General features: G+C 42.4%; 1 protein-coding gene across 1 annotated transcript in view; it reads right to left on the bottom strand.

Moving 5' to 3' along the window:
- The window catches only part of aldh1a2 (aldehyde dehydrogenase 1 family, member A2), a 78,833-nt gene that overhangs the window by 21,298 nt on the left and 34,931 nt on the right, over positions 1 to 22,604 (bottom strand). The window contains exons 5-7 of the mRNA XM_055661222.1: positions 8,657 to 8,718; positions 5,951 to 6,079; positions 5,721 to 5,834 (exon numbers count right to left, since the gene is read on the bottom strand). Coding sequence (XP_055517197.1) covers positions 5,721 to 5,834; positions 5,951 to 6,079; positions 8,657 to 8,718 — 305 coding nt within the window. The remainder of the gene's footprint in view (positions 1 to 5,720; positions 5,835 to 5,950; positions 6,080 to 8,656; positions 8,719 to 22,604) is intronic.

Raw genomic sequence — 22,604 nt, 5'->3', positions numbered from 1 at the left:
CAAACCAAATGTCAACTCTGTGCAAAGCAGTGGCTCTGAGACACTTGGATCATAACAGGAAATCAAAACCCAAAACGGACCAAGTTTACAATGGCTGAATGTCACAGCGACCATCTGTGTTTTGTTTGGCTCCGCGAGAAGGGGTTTTAGATTTACAATTTTTTTTTTCTGGCACCAAGACATGTACAGGTAATAGAAAAACTAAACTTGACGTAAATTGCACAATATTAAGTTCGATATTTCCTGAAAACGCAACTTTTATTAATGCATTTGAAATCAAGAGCCATTTCCAACCATATATATATAATAACTCTAAAATACCTCACTTTAAAACTCCAACAGTAAATGAGAAGAAATAAAGAAATCTAGCAAACTTTTTTTTTTGGTTCTGGAATGATTAAGACATTTCGATTTGGCTTTCACATTGCAAGCAGCTGTTGTGTGAATACACTGTGCTGGATGGGAAACGTGGTTTATTCTGATCATCAAAGACTCATCTCTAGATTAAGTGGCGATGGTGATTTGATTCGTCTGATTGTAGCATTCCTTTTGCAGGCTGCTCCACCCTATAAAAATTCTAAATTTAAGGAAGGTCTCTATTCCATAGTCCCCTTTCTGCGGAGTTTAATGTTATAATAGAGCGATTGTTTCTATTTTCTCTTTCTTTCTTTTCTAGGGTCTATTTTCTCACTTTACTTCCATCTCTAACTTCTTTTCTAAGGGGCTTTCTTTTCCCAACACTCTTGCACTTCACGACTCTCGCGCACTTTCTTTACTTTCCTTACTTCTACCTTTTTCTTAAAGCTCAAAAAAAATGAAGCGGTACAAAAAATGTATTAAGATATATGTGTTGTGTAGTATTGTAATTTACCGTACTTCTAATAAAAAAAAATAAAAAAATAAAAAATAAATAAATAAAAATAATTTTACAAACGTCAAAAAAAAAAGAAAAAAAAAAAGGTCTCTATTCCATTCCAGGTCTCTGCCCCAGTCTGAAGAAGGGTTTCGGCCCGAAACGTTGCCTATTTCCTTCGCTCCATAGATGCTGCTGCACCCGCTGAGTTTCTCCAGCATTTTTGTGTACCCTCTATTCCATCAATCTCATTTCACCCCTTTTATTTATTGCCCATTTAAATGGCGCTCAGAATTTCCATTCAATATATAAATCCTCCAATGTGCCATCCACTTTGCCATTCCTTTACTCACTCTCTTTAGACATTAATTTCAGCCCCTTCCTCCGACTCTATCATCTGCCAGGGAAGCCTTGAGCATCTCAGTCTAAACCTGGATCCCTCTGTGTAAACCGTCTTTCTATCACCCCCATCTCGGGCACCACTGCCCCTTTGATCTCATTCTCAATTGTGATCGGTATTTTCGCAACTGCTTGCATCAATTCTCTCCTTTCTGAAACATTAACAGCATTTAAGGCAAGCTGTTACTTATGACGGAAGGAGAGACTGGAAATATTTTTCTACAAATGCATAAAATGTCACAACTTCTTTCACACCAGAGTTAATTTTTAAAGAAATTCAACACAATCCGTTTTCACTTGAAGGTTTTTGGATTCTTGCCCATAAAGTATTTCCAACCATTCCAGGTCTGTAACAAATCTCTTTTTTTTTCAAAGTTTATCTTTAGTATTCTGACTGCATTGGGAAAATCAAAAGCCAAATTCCCAGCGATGTTCTATACATTTTAAAGTGCTTCTCCTTCCAACTTTGTTATATGTTATACCTTGGTGTCACTAATCATTGGGGTACCACTTTTTACCTGTGCCCGTTTGAACCGTGAAACAGATGACTACAAGATTTCCTGAAATATCCTGACACAAATACCAGTCAGCTCGGCCCTGTCCTGCCATGACACGCGACAGGCCCTTAGTTAAGTAAACAGGTGCAGTACAGTAACATCACCAGCCCACTCCTCAGTGCTCAGTAGGTTTCCACATGTGCAAGACAGGATCAGTCAACGTCAGCAAAGTAGAGATCAAATGCCAGCATCTTGCTTGTTAATGCCTTGTTAAAGATAATTAAATCTGAACTCATTCAGTACTGCACAGCTGGATGCGTCAACTCAAACAGTGAACATTTCATTCCAATTCAGGCACAGCATTACAAACTTCAGTGGAGCAATGCAAGTGGATTGGCAAAAAAAAAGAATGAGGCAGTGGCTGCCTGTGATATTGGTGTATGGTATAGCATGTTGTGGTGTGTTGTGGTGTGCTGTAGTGTGCTGGGCTGTAGCGTGCTGTAGCGTCAGTGTACTGGGCTGTAGCGTGCTGTAGTGTCAGTTACCACCTATATTGTTGGGTGGGTATAAGGAAAGGGAAAGCTGGGAAAGAAAGAGGAACATCTCAGCAGATCTTCAAGCAAAGGGGTCTGTAAAGTGGGCTTGGTGTATCAGGCAGCTCAGACTCGCGAGAGGAGCATTACCTCAGCTGTGGCACTTAGTCAGAGACCACCTGAAACACCAATCAACCAACTAGATACAATCCGAAGCACTAGTCTCCAGAACTGTGGCACCAGAATTGTTCAGATAGTTCAGGACAAGTAAAATTAGTCATCAAGTACTCAAGCACACTGAGTACTCATCTATCCTTTGACATTTTACATTGAGTACTCATCTATCCTTGCCCCAGTTTTCATTGGCCCTCCAGCTAGCTCAACCACTCAGTGAGATCAGTGCCTGGTTCAATTCGCACTCGGTCTCCATATCTCTTGTGTGTCTCCACACCTCTTGATCCATTCACCGTCCAAAAAGACCTCAGTCTCTATGACTGAGCAAAGCAGCCTCTGAGATTCAGCTCAGTTGTGGCCTCTGGGATTGTACTGGGCGAATAAACAAACGCAGTCTCTATGTCTATAATAATATTGAATCCAAGAATTGAGACACCAAAAGTGACTGAGCCTTCAAATCACCTGGAATTATTATTATTGAGCAAACACAGAAGGTTTGCTGTTCAAGAAGGAACTGCAGATGCTGGAAGATCGAAGGTAGACAAAATTGCTGGAGAAACTCAGCGGGTACGGCAGCATCTATGGAGCGAAGGAAATAGGCAACGTTTCTGGCCAAAACTCTTCTTCAGACTGACTTCTGTCAGACTGACAGACGGTATGCTTATTGCCACTGACAAACAATCAGGGAGTATACTTAATGAAACAGTATCCACACTGTTTGGCTATAAAATAATACAGAATGCGCATATTCAGGGTCTGTCCATTTAGAGGGCCTGAGATTAGACAATGATTGAACATCCATATGCTTCCATATTTCCATATGACATAGGATGCCATTCAGCCCTTCAAGTCTATGCCAGCTCATTTTCCCCGACTAATTTTTACTGTGATCTATTCTCCCTACATTCCCATCAACTCCGACCAGGTTTTACCCCTCCCTTACGCACTAGGGACAATTCAGGGTGACCAATTAATTTACTAACCCGCATGTCTCAGTGGAAAACCATGTGGTCACAGGGAGAATGTGCTACCTCCAGACTAGTGCCTAAGGTAAAGGTTCTCTGGAGGCGAGGATGAACCTAGGCCTCTGGAGCTGTGAGGCAGTGGCTCCAACAGCTACACCATTGAATCTGTCGATCGTCTAGGATTTCCGCCAACGACTGAGCATTCTCAGCCGCTGGGATTTTAGTCAATGCCTGATCATCTAGTCTCAGTCACATTTAATGTTTAATTTTTAGTATGTGTTAAATGTATGTTTTTAGTGTTCTTTAGCTTGTTTTATATGGGGGGGGGGGGGGGTTGGGGGAAACTTTGTCTAATCTCTTACCTCGACGGAGATGCGATTTTGTTTCCGTATCGTATCTCCGTCCACACTACGGCTTAACATCAAGGAGTTGATGGCCTTTGCTGGAGACCGACCTTGGAGCTCCACCGCTGGAGCCTACAGGACTTTAACATTGCATCGTGACCTGCAACATTGTCTGCCCACTTCCCTCCACAGATGCTGCCTGAACCGCTGCGTTTCTGGGATTAGGATTAAGCATTGTCATCCTCAGGAATCTCAGTCATTGAGTAGACTTCAACATTTTCTGAGAAAATACTCCATGCCTCAATTTCCATGTCCTTATTGTGTTCAATAACTCAATGTTGAGGTTTTGGATGTTGAGACATTGAATCATATTCAATGACTCAATACGCAAAACCTCTAGATTTAGGGGTTTTCCTCTTTGAATGAGCATCTGGAACCACTGATATTATAAAGCAAAGTGTATGCACAGATTCTGGGATTATATTCAATATCTGAGCACCATAATCCACTGGAGTTACACTCAATGTGCGATCATCCCCAGACTCTGGCAATAATGCTCAAGGAAGGAATGTACAGAGCCTCAGTCAGTATCTTCATTGACTGAGCTTTCAAATCCTCTGGTATCACAATGGCTTGCCATGCACTGCTTTTGTGTTTATGGCCAATGGCTCATCATTCAGGCCTTGGAGAGCATCCAACAGATTGGGCAAGTTGCACAATGTCTCTGTCACTAAAGTGGCACAGCTGGCACAGCTGATGGAGCTGCTACCTCAAAGAGCTAGAGACACAGATTCAATCCTGATCTTCGGTGCTGTCAGCGTGGAGTTTGCACATCCTTCCTGTGACTGCACGAGTTTCCTCCAGGTGCTCCAGTTTCTTCCCACGTCCCAAAGATGTGCGAGTTTGTAGGTTAATTGGTCTCTGTAAAATTGCCCCTGGTATGTAGAGAGTGGATGAGAAAGTGGGTAATATAGAACTAGTGTGAATGTGTGGTAGGGTGGGCGTGGAGTTGGTTGTCTTTAGTGCCTGTTTCCACACTGTATCATCCCATTAATCAATCAGTCTGAGTGTACACAACCTCTGGGATTAGACAGAAGGACTGAGCACCCACCAACTCTTGTATTACATTCAATGACTGTACATCGACGGTGCAATGTCTCAATTTCCGCAGCCCGTAGAGTTATAATTTACTACTGAGAAGCCACAGTTCAGTGGGACTATACTCAGTAACAGTTCCTGCACAGTCTCTGTGATTACATCCAACGCCCAAGCATCAACATTATATTTCGGGAATGGGTTTCCACAACCTCTAAGGTTGTACCCGATTCTCAGCATTTGAAGCCTTTTGGGTTGAAACGTCCCTGACTCTCCTGACGTTAATCCCTTTACTATTCCTTAATAGGGTCCTTTCCCTTTATATTCTCCACACCAAGGTCACAGCCTTTCAACATCAAACCTGTCAAGTTCCAAAAACGTTATCTTTTGATGCGATCACTTCTAAATTTCCAAGAATACACAATCTGTTGAGAAATCAGAGGATCAACATAGATCCATGAATAATGACTACTTGTTTTAATTGCTCCAATGCAATCTCATTGCTGGAAGCAAGTGTTAGCAAGAATTTATTCATTTTGATTCATTATAACTTTCTATGTTTTTTCTCCAAGAAAGGAGTGTAGCAATTGGTAGCCAGAAGAGCAACACAATAGGACTTAAGTGAATGATGCCAAATGCAGTTGATGCAACACAAAGAAATCCTCTCCAGAATAACTCAATTAAAGATTTGACATCCCGATCTAACTCTGAAGAGCCCACAACAGCTTAATACCATTTATTGACAATAAATAAATGTTAAGTATCATTTCTAAATCAACATATGTATTCATTAACAATTTACTAGGTGACATATACAACCCATTGACTGATGTGGTTAGTATATCTGTGAATGATTCTACCTCAGTAGATCCAGTGAAGGCAATTTTGTCGATGTCCATGTGAGAGGCTATGGCTGCACCGGCTGTGCTGCCAAATCCAGGTAAAATGTTCACCGCCCCTGGTGGAAACCCGGCCTGGGGAAAAAAGATGGGATGAAGCAAGCTCAGTTAAAATGCAGGTGTGGAAATGAACAGTGGAACTCTGCTGGCATTATCACAGGCAGCTAAATAGAAAAGCTAAAATGGCGCACCTCTTTGATGAGAGCTCCCATGTAGAGGGCAGTCAGTGGCGTTTGTTCCGCGGGTTTGATGACCACTGTGTTTCCACAACACAACGCTGGAGCTATCTTCCACGCAAACATGAGGAGGGGGAAGTTCCACTGTTGAGGGACGGAGAACAGGAAGATAATGAAAAGGAGGAAAATAACCCCATTCTGCTCACATAGCTTGTTCTAGCACAAGACCACCTGCACACTTCAAATTCTACGGGGGACTTTGATAGCATGATTGATATAACTCTTTACACAAAATCTGATTCCAAATGCACCTGTCCCACTTAGGAAACCTGAACGGAAACCTCTGGAGACTTTGCGTCCCACCCAAGGTTTCCGTGCGGTTCCTGGAGGTTGCAGGTGGTTGCCGGAGGTTGCAGGTAGTGGAAGCAGGTAGGGAGACTGACAAAAACATCTGGGAACCGCACGGAAACCTTGGGTGGGGCGCAAAGTCTCCAGAGGTTTCCGTTCAGGTTTCCTAAGTGGGACAGGGGCATAACGTTTACCAGATTCCAATGGCATTCTCCTCCTCTTGTTCACCCATTTATTCTGCTGAAGGACAAGGAATGTTTATATGTGATCCAACCTAATCCTAATGTGATCCAATACTAATCACATCAGTCAATAGGTTGCACATGTGATCCAACAAGAATCCCAACCTCTACTTTGGAAAAAGAAAGCAATGAGATGATACAGCCACATCTGTGCTTTGTGTAATGCCAAGAGTTATACCTGCAATGTTCACTTAGGCCTTAAGTGTTCCTTCATTTTAGTTATACTGTATATTAGTGTTATTTTAATTCTAGAATGGTAATTTGTTTTATTTTCACAGTACTTTAATTTTTCACAATTTCTATGAGAAGAAGTTGGGAACCCACACTAGATCTTGTCGAGCGTGTTTGGTTATGTTTACATTTTTAATAGCCGGGTCCCTTTGCGAATTCTTTGCACAAGGTGAAGACTTTTGTCATGGAGATATAAAGGGACGTTCCCACAGAATCTATTGTTTGCAGATTGCTCCATTCACATGCAAGCACTTAGCATCCCCAAAACATCGATTGCTTTGCTTTCCACAGACGTTGCTTGCCTGACCTACTGAACGTTTGCAGCATTTTTATTTCACATTTCCAGCATCTACTACAGTTTTCGTTTCAATTTTCATTTAGAAACCATTTTGCGGTCTCCCTCTGAACTAGGCATCAAATTAGCAAACGGCTCCTTGCCCTCAACTCTCTGCTTCTAAACCGAGAGTCAGGAGAGGAACAATTTACCCAGGGATAACAGAATGCGCATATTCAGGGTCTGTCCATTTAGAGGGCGTGAGATTAGACAATGATTGAACATCCATATGTTTCCATATTTCCATATGATATAGGATGCCATTCAGCCCTTCAAGTCTATGCCAGCTCATTTTCCCCGACTAATTTTTACTGTGATCTATTCTCCCTACATTCCCATCAACTCCGACCAGGTTTTACCCCTCCCTTACGCACTAGGGACAATTCAGGGTGACCAATTAATTTACTAACCCGCATGTCTCAGTGGAAAACCACATGGTCACAGGGAGAATGTGCTACCTCCAGAATGTGCTACCCCCCCCCTGTTTTTCTCTCCTTGTTTCTGACGTCCCTTAACTTCCCAGGCAAATTGCTGGGATCTTCTCCCTCTGGTGTGGCTGCAACAGCAGACAGTGCCTGACTCCTTTCATACAGTATCGGATCTATCCACACAGCTAGAGGTTGCAACACCATCAACCCATGTAGCTGCATGCATTTACTCATTTGCTCATTACAGATCACCTTATCTTCTAGATGCAATTTTATAAACAGACGTCCTTTGAGGAATCAAAAAAAAAGTTTAGAGTTTAATTACTTCTGACTGGAAGTGACCTTGGAAGCACCGATGCCTGGGAGATGATAATAACACAATACTTCATTGTCCCATTCGCTCCCAACTAAAGAAGCTGAAAAGTCAGTCAATTAAAATGTCCCAGATCTTGGTTTGAGATATTAGAATCATTTTATGACTAATTAGTTAATTATTTTATTTTAAATAATCATTTACAGACAGGAGACATGAGTTCACTGGTGAGTAACATTGATGCCCCAACCCCATACAATAGCACATCTCCCAATCTACAAGTATATTTGTATTGATATACTTTTTCATCGAGCATATCTACCACAAGGACCCATTGTACCTCCGAGGGAATGTGGGAGTAAGGGAATGCTTTAGAATATATTGTACATTTAGTTTAGAGTCCTTGTGTAAAGTAACTCAAGGGGTTTATATAGTTTCAGATTTCCAGCATCTACAGTTTTTGTTTTTGATTTTCATTTAGAAATCATTTGGCCGTCTCCCTCTGGACTAGACATCAAGTCAACAACTGGCTCCTCTCTTGTCCTCAACTCTCTGTGTTTTGCCAGAGAAGGGGTTTATTGGAGTTACAAGAACACAAGGTGCGTGCATTACTCCTGCTGATACATGCAATAAGATTCAGCCAAACCTATGAACGTTCAATCATGCTGTAATTCTTATTCAAAGGATCATTATTGAAGATTCACGAGCAGAAAATTGTACTTTCATGTTGGGGGTGATCAAAAAATAATGACCACTTTAAAACCACTGTTCTGCAATAGTCTGCGGTGTTATTGAGAACACCTCCTGCCGATGAATAATACTCACAGGGATGATCTGCCCACACACCCCTATGGGCTCATGTCTTGTAAATGTGAAATAATCTCCATCTGCAAGAGAAGTCTACAATTACTCATCATTCTCATTTAATTTGGTCACACAAACATACCATTGAGTTCTGGGCACATTAATCAACTTCCATGAAAGAGAGAACTATGAGACAAACGCTCTTGACAAATACATTTAAATTTAGATTTAAAAGAAGGTTGTGAAAGTGCTTATAGTGCATTTAAAATGTTGGCTGGAAATTGACATTTAAAGTTAATTTTAAATTATGTTTCAGCATTGTTTATACAAAGAGCAACCATTTAGGCACTTAAGTTCTTTATTTCTTTCATCTATTTCCCTCTACAGCTGTTCACAGTCTGAAGAAGGGTCTCGACCTGAAACGTCACCCATTCCTTCTTTCCAGAAATGCAGCCTGTCCCGCTGAGTTACTCCAGCATTTTGTATCTATCTTCGGTGTAAACCAGCATCTGCAGTTCCTTCCTACACATAACAAATACCTTTTCCCTTCTACCTGGGATAGTATTGAGCGAAGCCTTAAGGTCCTAGTTCCGATCTAAGTCTGTGGTCACAGCTGGTCATCAGGTCAAGAATACCATTTGGTCAATAAACAGCATATCTATTACCTCTATAATAAATAGTAACAAAATGTATGCTTAGTGTGCTTAGTCTGACATTGTTAGTGGCATGCAGAGTGGTCAGAGAGAAGGATTTGGACCTATCACCCACCAATGGAGAGACATGGAATAAACAACATGTTTAAGAAGGAATTGCAGATGCTGGAAAAATCGAAGGTAGACAAAAAAAGCTGGAGAAACTCAGCAGGTGAGGCAGCATCTATGGAGCGAAGGAATAGGCGACGTTTCGGGTCGAAACACTTCTTCAGACTCAGATCATTTATTCTTTGCCCTAACCTCAGATAGTGAGAAATGACTATCAAACAAAGGGTCTGAATTAGGCCATTCAGTCCATCGAGTCTGCTCTGCCATTCAGTCATGATTGATCGATTTTTCCCTCTCAACCACATTCTCCTGTCTTCTCCCCGTGACCTTTGACACCCGTACTAATTCAACTCATTTGTGATAAGCACATAACACTTGAAATCATTCTTACCTTAAAAGTTTGTTTAAGGAAGAACTGCAGATGCTGGAACAATCGAAGGTGGATAAATAATGCTGGAGAAACTCAGTGGGTGCGGCAGCATCTATGCAGAGAAGGAATAGGCGACGTTCAGATGTCTCGACCCGAAACGTCGCCTATTCCTTCTCTCCATAGATGTCGCACCCACTGAGTTTCTCCAGCATTATTTGTCTATTTACCTTAAAAGTACCTGTTTGTCAATGTTTACAAATGCAAATCATTTTCTCAATAAACTGTGAGTCGGTATTAGACGAGGCATTATAAATTCAACCATATTTCGGAAATTTTCATGCAATGAAATTCATCCTAGAATTATTTTTAGATTTAGTTCAGCTGGTAACTGTTTATGTAACTAATCTATACACGTGTTTTTCCAATTAATTTACAAGTGTGAAGTTGTCACAGCAAGGAATCTTGGGGAGGTAGCATGCAAAGCATTGAGTTGTGTCCAATTGGCCACTGGCCATCTCTCAACGTTGCAGGCCTTCAAGTGAGAAGCGCTGATGTAGTTTGAACGCTTGCACGGAGCTTTGTGTGTTCCTGTGTTGAAGTGGACTCCGGTTGGCTGATTAGTTACTCTGATTAGAGTAATTTAATCATTTTACTTTGTGCCTGCAAAATAAGTTATTTATCTTTGTCAGTTCATAAACAATGGGGGGAAAATAGACAAACCTTTGTTGTGTTATGAAAGGCTTCCATAGCACTCAAAATGTAGAAACAAGGAACTGCTGCAGATGCTGGTTTTCACGAAAGGACACTAAATGCTGGAGTAACTCAGCGGGTCTGGCAGCATCTCCGGAGAACATGGGCAGGTGAAGTTTTGTGTCGGGACCCTTCTTTAAATGAATCGATCTAAGATGAAGGGTCCCGACTTAAAGCATCACCTGCAGCCACATTATAGGCACAAAGTAAAATGATAAAATTACTTTAATCAGCAAGGGAACTAATCAGGCAACAGGAGTCCACTATATGATGACTTGTACATCCAATGCTGGCCTGAAGAAAGTTACATTGTGAGCATTGCTCTGTGATATTCCCCAGTATACAGTAAGTCTCCAAGCACACAAAGCTCCGTGCAAGCGTTCAAAATACATCAGCTCTTCTCACTTGAAGGCCTGCAACGTTGAGAGATGGACAGTGGCCAATTGGACACAACTCAATGCTTTGCATGCTACCTCCCCACGATTCCTTGCTGTGACACCTTCACACTTGTAAATTAATTGGAAAAACACATGTATAGATTAGTTACATAAACAGTTACCAGCTGAACTGAATCTAAAAATAATTCTAGTATGAATTTCATTGCATGAACATTTCCAAAATATGTTTGGATTTTCATGCCTCATCTAATACAGACTCACAGTTAATTGGGAAAATGATTTGCATCTGTAAACATCGATAAACAGGTACTTTTAAGGTAAGAATGATTTCAAGCGTTATGTGCTTATCACAAATGGGCTGAATTAGAAAGTGTGTCAGGGGTTTTGGGGAGTAGGCAGAAGAAAGGGGTTAAGAGGGAATGTTAGATCAGCCTTTTTTGAATGGCGGAGTAGACTTGATGGGCCGAATGGCCTAATTTTTCTTCTATAACATATGAACATTTCAATTAGCACGACACAACTGGGAAGAAAATATTATTGGTCATTTTTGTTTATTTTGCATTGATCCCAGAGAAATTATCTTTTTTTTTGAGAGTCATTCACTGCACAGAGTTAAAATTACATGATTGCTAAGGCTCTTCTTGAATCTTAGCTTCCTTGTGGTATTGAGATAAGCATCTTCATACTGGCCCATTTCTCTGCATGCTGTCAACAGCCCAAACCACTTAAATATTTTTTTTTCTTCAGAAACAACGGAAAATAGGCAGAAAATAACTGAAAAGCTGTCAAAGTGCAGCGCGATTCTTTGTGATTATATAATGCACCCCTCCTGATGGATTCTTGCCTTTATATGCTTCAATAAACAAATCCCATTCTCACGCCCAGTATGTTAGGGTGAGCAAGAGAATGGCACAGTGAGAAGGTATAAATCACGGCCTCAGAAATGATTGTGTAAACAGTAGTGGAAAAACACACGTCAGATTGGAACGGAAATCCAACAGTTATCTGCCAATGGTTTAGAAATGACGAAAACATCATTTTCTGCGCAGTTTTACACATGGGGAGGTCACGGAGCTAATGAAGCACGGGGTCGGGAAATTCTCCTGTTAAATTTTAACAGAGATATTCTTGAAAATAGCAGTCGAGTTTTGAGAAAATTACTCATTTTACTTCGGAGTCACGTGAGTGACTATGTGAAGAACCCCGCCAGGACGCATGCGTGTCATATCGCTTTCACGCTTGCGAAACGACAGGCGTTCCCCCACAGCGGTAAGTTTGAAACCGCGTAGTGATTTACTCTGCGGTAGTTTTTGTCCCAGCGCTGTTTTTACACAGGGGGGGGGGAAGCTGGACAAAATAGTGTCCACAAGTGCTGCGAGTGAAGCTGGCTGGGGAGGACCGCAAAGTTGCGGGAGCCAGCAGCAGCTGAAGGCACAAGCCCCGTAAGTGGGATCAGCTGTGCCGACTTTTGGTCCCGCACCGGCCAGAACACCACGACCGGGCGGGAGACTATTCAGAATGGGGCCGTCGACTTTGACAAGTCGAAAACGGCAGGAGGCGGGGTGGAACAACGTTCCCACGTAGCAACAGTTTAAACCAGGACCTGCAGGTAAGAGTACTCTGTGGTCTTTTTGTGTTTTCCCATGCTGATTACAGGTAGGGAGCATGGAAAAGTCGAAGAAACCAACGAGGGCTGCGACAAGGCTGGTGGGCCAGCAGCGGCCAGCGGCACTTGAATCACCTATAATGGGATCAGCTGTGCCCGATGTCGTCTCCGCACCGGCCAGATCCACTCCGCGGCCGGGCGGTAAGGCAAAACAAAAAACCATCAAAGTCGTGGACTCAGATGAGTCCGACTTTGAGCAGCCGCGGGCGGCCAGCGACCGTGAGCGCTGGAGCCGGATGGAGCGGTGTGTGGAGCATTTTGCTCCAACGTGAACATGATTTCGGCGGGCCACAGACAGTCCACCAAAAAACAGTATCTGGTCTATATCAGGAAGTGGGAGATGTATTGTCACAAAAACAGCATCACCTACAGAGATATGAACATCCCGTCTGTTCTGGAATACCTGGCAGGCCTCCATTATGATGAGGGGCTCAGTTATAGTGCCATCAACTGCGCCAGAAGTGCCCTATCAACTTATCTATGGCAAGGAACAGAGCGTCACTCTGCTGGGACTCACCCACTGGTAACAAAAATTATGAGGGGAATTTTTAATACCAATCCCCCAAAAACCAGGTACTCCCAAATATGGGATGTGAGTATTGTCCTGAAGATGCTCAGGAATTGGTCTCCAGCAACAGCTCTGTCCCTACATAAACTGACATTAAAAACAGTCATGCTAATGGCATTGGTCACGGCACAAAGGGTACAGTCATTACATAAATTAAGACTGGACACATGACTTCTTCATCTGAAAATATTACGTTTCATATTTATGAATTAGTAAAGCAGAACAGACAGGGATCAGCAGGCCTCAATATAGAATTTAGGCCTTACCCAACAGATGATCGTCTCTGTATAGTAAGACATTTGTCGTTATACATGGAGAACACGAAAATCATCAGAGGCAATGAGAAGGCACTTTTAGTCAGCCATAAGCAACCACACAAAAGAATGACGGTCCAGACCATCTCAAGATGGCTGAAACAGGTTCTAATACAGGCTGGGATGGATACTAATATTTTTAAATCTCATTCCACCAGGGCTGCAGCTACATCGGGAGCTATGCAGTTGGATGTACCAATGGACCAAATCCTCAAGGCAGCAGGATGGTCAGGGGAAAAACATTCCAACTATTTTATCATAAACCAGTCATTAAACCTGGAACATTTGCAGAAACAATTTAAGTTCTGTAATTTAATTACCCCATAAATAGGGGCTATAATTTGTGTTAATCAATTAATGGATTTCAATGTCGGATTCATGTCTAAAATATGTTGACACAATTCTTCCTACAGTCATTAAGGCAGATATGATGCATGGACTCATTTCCACGGCATGAAATCACAGAGCTTTGAAATCTTCACGTAGTCACTCACATGACTCCGAAGTAAAATAGTAAGATAAAATGAGAACTTACCAGTTCGAAGTTTGATCGTTATTTTATGAGGAGTACGTTGAGGGAATACGTGCCCTCCGCTCCCACCCATGATCATATACTCAACTGGTATTTCTTCTCTAATCTTACTATGTTTAAGTCATTACAGTTATCTGTGATTTCACACCGCTGCATTGAAGAATGACACGCATGCGTCCTAGTGGGGTTCTTCACGTATTCCCTTAACGTACTCCTCATAAAATAATGATCAAACTTCGAACTGGTAAGTTCTCGTTTAATCTTACTATTTCTCAGCACTGATGTTGCATTTTATTATCAAAGAGGCAAGAATTCAAGTTTAGTTGCGTGTTTGAAAACGATGATTTCTGAAAACCTTTTAAATACCCACCCACTTGCGAGTTTTTCTTGAACACTGTAATTATTTCAGTTGGACACGGATTATTCAAAGATTTATCATCGACCATAATTCAGACGACTCTGCCTGCACAGACATCTGACCTAGTTTCACGACGCTACTCTTCCAGACTGACGGATTCACTGCATGTGCGTTTTATAAAGTATGGCTGCATCTCCACTCCCACTCACACAAACATCATAAACCGGGAAGGCATCTGGGCCCAGACTCTGTCATCATTTATGGCAGTTTTATTTAATGTGTTTTCATCATAGACGCCCTTTTCAGAAAGGCAGAACTGCTTGATTGGGACCTGCAATTTACTCTGATTAAAGATTCAATCGTGCTGCTTTTTTTGTCTCAACAAGAGGATTTCAAAGAAAAATCCTGTTCAACTACTGTTCACTAAATGATTATGTTGAAGAGTAACGCTTTTGACTCGGATATGTGTAAGGTGCCGTGTATACCAAATTTACAAGTGTATAAAATCATGAGAGGAACAGTTTGGGTAGATGTAGGCGAATCGAGGACCAGAGGACATAGGTTTAAGGTGAAGGGGGAAAGATTTTATAGGAATCTAAGGGATCAAATTTTCACACCATGGGTGGTGGGTGTATGGAACGAGCTGCTGGAGGAGATAGTTGAGGCAGGGACTATTGCAACGTTTAAGAGGCAATTAGATGTACATGGATAGGACAGGTTTAGAGGAATATGGGTCAAACACAGGCAAGTGGGACTAGTGTAGATGGGACATGTTGGTTGGTGTGGGCTAGTTGAACTGAAGGGCCTGTTTTCACATTGTATGACTCTATGACTAATACAATGGAAAGAAACACATGCAGGCAATTGCTAGAGAGGTGATGTTTGTTGGTCAGCTTATCTCTCATTATACATCTGCACAGAATTGGAGATGATCTGCCCAGCACCTGACCACACCCTCCACTATTGGACTGGTCACTGAGATGGCTGCCAACGGACCACTCATCAGTCCTACCATTTCACTGAAGCCACTGTTTGCTTATGTAGTGCCTCATGAACATTTGAATCATTTATGTAAATGTTTTGATTCTTTCTTTTATTTAACTAAATGTAAATGCTTTAATACAATCACTTAAATCTTTAAAATCAGTAGACTTCATGTTAGACTTCCGAGATACCGTGCGGAAACAGGCCCTTCGGCCCAACGAGCCTGCGCTGACCAGCAGTCACCCTGTACACTAACCTACACACACTTGGGACAATTTCACAACCAACCAAAGCCAATCAACCCACAAACTTGCATGTCTTAGGAGTTTGGGAAGGAAACCGGAACATCAGGAGAAAACCTATGCAGTAACAGGGAGAATGTACAAACTCCAAGTGTAGTCAGCATCAACCCCGTGACTCTGGCACTGTAAGGCAGAACTCTACCGCTGTGCCACCGTGCCACTCTCAATTATTTAAAAAGTTTTGTTTCTTAACACATTTGCAATCAAATGAACCATTTTCTCTCTAGAACTTAGGCAAGAAAATAATTGGGACGTGATCTTTGTACATTTGCTAGTTGTTTTAATAAATGGGAATGTAAGTAGTGGTGACCACTAAATTGTCAATGCTTTACCTTATAGAAAGATCACGGAACGTGATGTGGGACAACTATTTTGGAAGCTGAGAAGCTTTAAGTGGTTCCAATATCATCTGAAGGTACAAAGCAGTGTGTAATGTTGCCTATAGTTTATAACGATATTTGATTTCCCCAATGAATGTAAGCCTAGAACTTCATGTGCCTCCAACTGGGGTACAGGGAGGTGTTATTTGGGTGGGACAACAGCTCCTTTGTTCACTGTCATAGTGACTAAGGTCGGAGGCTTTGGTACTAAAATATGCACCGGCCACTGCTCTTCCCCTGAGCACAGGTGTGGGGACACCAGCCAGACCCCAGGTGGCAACTCTACAGTCTAGAGTTGCTGCCGTACAGAGCAAGACACTGGCATCCGATCCTGACTATGGGCACTTTCAATATGTAGTTTGTATGTTCTCCCAGTGACCACGTGGGTTTTCTCCGGGTACACCGGTTTCCTCCCACATTCCAGAGATGTGCAGGTTTGTAGGTTAATTGGCTTCAGTTAGGATTGTAAATCGTCCCTAGTGTGTAGTATAGTACTAGTACATGGGTTGATCGCTGGTGGGCTGAAGATGCCTGTTTCCACAATGTATCTCTAACATCTAAAGTCTAAAGTGTCCATGTGCTCAGCTCCTCTATCACCACTGACGCCCAGCAGGGTGAACTTGTGCGGGAAGCAAGGTGGAAAAGAAAAAACATAGTCGCATGGAAATTTCTCAAGGAGTGGTTTATTACTGAAACTCTGCCCTTTGATTTTGTTTCAATATGTTGAAGCCTAAGACAGAGGTTCCCTCCCTGACAGTAATCAGTACTGGATAGACAGCTAAAGCCACTGCCTCACAGCACCAGAGGCGCAGATTTGATCCTGACCTCAGGTGATGTCTGTGTGGAGTTTGCATGTTCCTATTTCCCCCAGGTGCCTCAGTTTCCTCCCACATCCCAAAGACGTGCTAGTTGTAGGTTAATTGATTTCTGTAAATTGCCACTAGTGCGTGGGGAGTGGATATGAAAGTGGGATAACATAGAATTAGTTAAATGGTTGGCATGGACTTAGTGGGCTGAAGGGCCTGTTTCCATGCTGTACCTCTAAACTAAATAAATTGAGACACAGATGCTAGTTTGCAAAAAAAGACACAAAGTGCTGGAGTAACTCAGTGGGTCAGGCAGCATCTCAGGAGAACATGGATAAATAAAATGAATTTGCACAGATTTAAAATGTTCCTGTGGCATAGAATTCAAAGCACAAAAACTGTAGTTGACAAAGTGAGTTGGACCATTGTTACCCCATTGTTGCAGACGGGGCTAATCTGAACTCAAGGTTAAATTATATTAGGTATCTACTCTTGTATCACACAGTTATTGAAGCAAATAAACCCAACATTTTGGTTACATTTTGGCACCATTATAGAAAGATGTTGTCAAGCTGAAAATGATGCAGAGAAGATTTATGAGAATGTTGCCAGGACTCGAGGGCCTGAGATATAGGGATAGGTAGAGCAGGCTTGGAGTGCACGAAAATGAGGAGTGATCTTATAGAGGTGTGCAAAATCATGGGAGGAATAGATCGGGTAAACACATATAATCTTTTGCCCAGAGTAGGAGAATCGAGCACCAGAGGACATAGGTTGAAGATGAGGGGGGAAAGATTTAATAGGAACCTGAGGGTTAAAGTTTTTACACAAAAGGTGGTGGGTGTACGGAACAACCTCCCAGAGGAGATAGTTGAAGCAGGTAATATTGCAACGTTTAAGAAACATTCAGACCAGGTACATGGATTGGGTAACACAGAAACATAGAAAATAGGTGCAGGAGGAGGCCATTCGGCCCTTCGAGCCAGCACCACCATTCATTGTGATCATAGCTGATCGTCCCCTATCAATAACCCTGCCTGCCTTCTCCCCATATCCCTTGACTCCACTAGCCCCTAGAGCTCTATCTAACTCTCTCTTAAATCCATCCAGTGATTTGGCCTCCACTGTCCTCTGTGGCAGGGAATTCCATAAATTCACAACTCTCTGGGTGAAAACGTTTTTTTCTCACCTCAGTCTTAAATGGCCTCTCCTTTATTCTAAGACTGTGGCCCCTGGTTCTGGACTCGCCCAATATTGGGAACATTTTTCCTGCATCTAGCTTGTCCAACCATTTTATAATTTTATATGTTTCTATAAGACCCCCCCCGTCATTCTTCTAAACTCCAGTGAATACAGACCTAGTCTTTTCAATCTTTCCTCATATGACAGTCCCACCATCCCAGGGATCAATCTAGTGAACCTACGCTGCACTGCCTCAATCACAAGGATGTCCTTCCTCAAATTAGGAGACCGAAACTGTACACAATACTCCAGATGTGGTCTCACCAGAACCCGGTTTAGAAGGATATGGGACAAACACAGGCAGGTGGGACTAGTGTAGATGGGGCATGTGGGTAAATTGGCCGAAGGGCCTGGTACCAAGCTGTAGGAATCCATGACTCTATGACTCTAACATGAATATTAGTACCTGCCAATACTAGACACTGATTAATTATTTACACCAGGTACCAAGACAATGCAAACTTGTTTTTACTTGGATATAATTATGTACTGCATGTGGTCAGTTCAAAGTTATGCTGCTGGTTTTGACTTGCATTCAAACGAAAAGTAGTATGAATTAATTCTGATTTAGTTTTCATTGAAAATGAAGAGAATATGGCAACAGAACTTGCTTTTCCATATTTTTTTTTAAACTTGATACTAAGTTTTATAAAATACCCAGGGGACTAAACATGCAATCCTACAATTCACATTTGCTACATTAATATATAACTGTAATAACTTGAATCTCAGTAATCCAAAATCAGTAAAATGGGCAGGTCGAAACTGTAAAATGCATCTGCCATTTCTTTGAAAATAGTATGATGTGTAACAGTAAAGGCTCCAAAATTAAGGTTCTTCTGCCAGTTTTCTGTCAATCTGAAGTGATTTCAGATGTTCAACACAAATGTGGCACACAGAGACTCGGAATGAAATCAAGGACAGAACTGTGCAGTGAAGCCAAGCTCTCTGATTATACTGTTACTCACATGGTGGAAGAGAGGCTTCCCTTTCATGTCGCTCGCTGGAAGGTCCCCAAATACTACGCAACCAGTGAGGAATTCCTAAAGCGACAGCACTGACGTAATGTAGGAGACGCAGCAACCAACTGGCACACAGCAGGCTCCCGCACACTGCAAAGTGATCATGGCCACACAGCCTATTTTGATAACATTGATGGAGGAATCACTATTTTCTTGGTCAACTTGAGAGAACTCCCCTGATCTTCTCCTGAAAGTTTAATATCAACCTGAGAAAGTAGGTCAGGTCTTTATAGAAACAAGTATGGCAAATTATATTGAAAAATGGCTTTTTTGCGATTAAGTTCCAAGGCTTCTTTTAAAACCTAAAACATATATTCAATTACTATCCAATCAATTAAAAATAAATTGGATAGGCATATGGATGAGAAGGAAATGGAGGGTTATGGTATGAGTGCAGGCAGGTGGGACTAAGGGGAAAAAAGTTGTTCGGCATGGACTTGTAGGGCCGAGATGGCCTGTTTCCGTGCTGTAATTGTTATATGGTTATTACAAAAGGTTTTGGTACATATATAAGACGAAGCTTTCGAATCAACATGTGATTGCAACAGCAGGGAAAGCCAGAGCTTCACACCTGATGGATGGTGTCTTTTTCCTGATCGATGATTTTGCATCAATCCCCAGTTTTTCCTTTGCCTCACCCTTGTCTCCGTGTATTCTTGCTGCAGCTGAATAATATTCATAGCGGCTTCAAGTAATCAGCTGTGACAGTGGAGAGAAGAAAGGGTCGTTCCAACTGGGTCCCAGAGAACATGGCCTTGCTTTGACTGGGATTCATGCTGCTCCCAAGACCCATTTGATCCGGTTGCAGATGGACATCGGTCTGCAAACTACCAATGGATCTCAGCAACAGCTATTTTATCGGTAACAGCTTTTATCTGAGTGCATAGTGAATGGCAGAAACCTGTGCAGTGGTTTAGAACAGTGAGACCTTGAGTACAAGTATATAGTTCCTTACAATAGCAGCAGAGGAATACAAGATGATGATGAATGCATCATCAGAAGGGTTTTGGCCCGAAACGTTGCCTATTTCCTTCGCTCCATAGATGCTGCTGCACCCGCTGAGTTTCTCCAGCATTTTTGTGTACCCATGATGATGAATGCATTTGGCATGCTGGCACACGTGCCCTAAACGGTCAAGGCACTGAACCAAAGAGTTGGCACAACATGTTACTGATGTATAACACCATGTTTAGGCTGCACTTGGAGTATTGTGTGCATTTCTGGTAATTATACTGCAGGAAAGATGTAACTAAGCAGAATAGGTTGCAGAAAAAAATCACAAACATGTTGCCTGGTTTGAATGGCGAGAGTTATGGGGAAAGATAAGTTGGTTCTGCCTTCCCTGGAGCTTCGAAGGTTCATTGGTGACATGATAGAGGTACATAAAATGATGAGAAGCTCAGGCAGTTTAAATAGTCAGAGTCCGCTTCCTGTGCTAAGGGTGTCTAATGCTGGAGGGCGGAAGTGTGAAGTGAGAGGAGGTATAAAGGAATTCTGAGGGGTAACATTTCACACAAAAGAATAGTTGGTATCTGCAATGAGCTGCCAGAGGAAATGGTGGAAGCTGGAACTGTGGTCACATTTAAGAACCACCTGGACAGGAATATGAATAAGCAGGTACATAGGGATATAGAAATAAAGTAGGCAAGTGGGATTTATAAATACGCATGCTGGTCAACGTAGATGTGGCAGGCCGAAGGGCGAATTTCTGTGCTACACAGCTTTGGATCGAATATACCGAGCTATCTTCTTCCTTAGGGATGCTGATCCCTGCAGAAGAATTGAGTGGAACCTGGATCAGAAGATGATCCTGGAAGATGCCAAGACAAAGAGTGAGAATTGCTGGCTCTTTACATCTTGAAGGTCCTCCTCCATCTTCCCCTGGGACTGGAGCAGATTCTGCATGCTTGCAGGAGTCTTGTGCTTCCTTCTGTCTCACTCCATTCTTGAAGATGAAGGAACTCTTGATATTTGCATCGATATCTTCCACCATCGATGGGTTTCGAGAACCTCTAACACTCTCTCCTGGGTTCCGATGTTTTTTACTGGTTGCGGTTTTCCATTCAGCTTGCAAATCCGATGGCTTTGCTCCTTTCCCCATCCCAATCAACGGTTTGGACACAGCATTGAGTTTTCTGACATCTCAGCTGGATAACCTTGCATAGCAATAATGCAGTTGGTATCATCGCCCAGAACGAGTGGACGAGACATCGTGTGCACCAAGGATTTGCTGGTAAACTGGCAATCTTTGATTTCTTGGAGATGGGGCCCAGACAAGAGTGGGACTGAGTTGAACATTTTTGTGCATTGCATTTATCATGAGGGAGACACCCCCACCTCCACCTCTCTGACATTAGAGATCCTGAAGTTGTTTTTCTGCAGCACAACACCCAGATCAGAGGAAGTCACAAAAATGCTGGACTAATTCAGCGGGTCAGGCAGCATCTCTGGGGAACATGGTTACGTGATGTTTTGTGTCGGACTAAAGTATGATCCCAGCCTGAAATGTCGTTTTGAAGAAGGGCCCTGACCTGAAACGTCGCCAATCCATGTTCTCCAGAAATGCTGCCCGATCGACTTAGTCACTCTAGAACTTTGCTTGTCTTTATTTGTAAACCAGCAGCTGCAGTTCCCTGTATCTACCCAGTTCCGAGGAACAGTTACCGGTGCCTCCTGACCAAGCTGATTAACCATGGGGCCATCATTGCCACCATTGTGCATGATTGCCAAAGTGAAATGTGCCTGACTCCTGGATAAACAGCACGGTGTGGCAATCTAAAGTTGCCACACTTGCCGACGCTGTGCACATTAGTTCAGGCAATCTCTCCCATTTTTAACATTAAAATACACAGTCTAAAGCCACATCGCACTCAGTTCTTTGTTGAAGGAAGCCCATAGTACATGTGAGCTGCTGTACCTACTCTGCTGTTTCTACTGCTTCAACTGCAATGCAATAGCTCCTGAACCATTCACTGGGAGTGTAACTGAGTCTGCTAATCACACATCAAATTCCATAGATGCAGATTCTGACATGTTGTTGCTAAAAGTGCAGACACTTTTTTAAAGTATTAATATATTTTATTATCATTGGGTCATTTTAATTATGGCACCAACCTCAATCCACCAACCAGGCTACGACATTTCACACAAGGTTGAATACATTTTACATGTGCGAAGGCTCGTCGGTCGGGGGGGGGAACAGGAACCCGAAGGTTTGGGAGACGGCGGAACCGGGAGGGAGCTGGAGAAGTCGGATGCGGGAGAAAGGGACCGGTGGGAGGGTGAACTGGGGTAATGTTTCCAGTGCCTTCATCTTCCAGGGCTCCAGGACACATGTGTAATATATGCAGCTGAACTTTACTGTGCAGTTGCAAGTGTGACAAATAAAACACTATTGGCTGTTGATTATTGACTATTGATTAACATTAATTCAGATGACCCAGATTTATAGGCTTGAGGCTTGTAACCATCGTGATATTTCCTTGTCATTTCAACGTCAAATCATCAATAACCACC

Source organism: Leucoraja erinacea, chromosome 33, assembly GCF_028641065.1.
Source record: "Leucoraja erinacea ecotype New England chromosome 33, Leri_hhj_1, whole genome shotgun sequence".
Lineage (NCBI taxonomy): Eukaryota > Metazoa > Chordata > Chondrichthyes > Rajiformes > Rajidae > Leucoraja > Leucoraja erinaceus.
The sequence above is the reverse complement of the archived record's forward strand: the minus strand, read 5'-3'. Positions and strand labels throughout refer to the sequence as shown.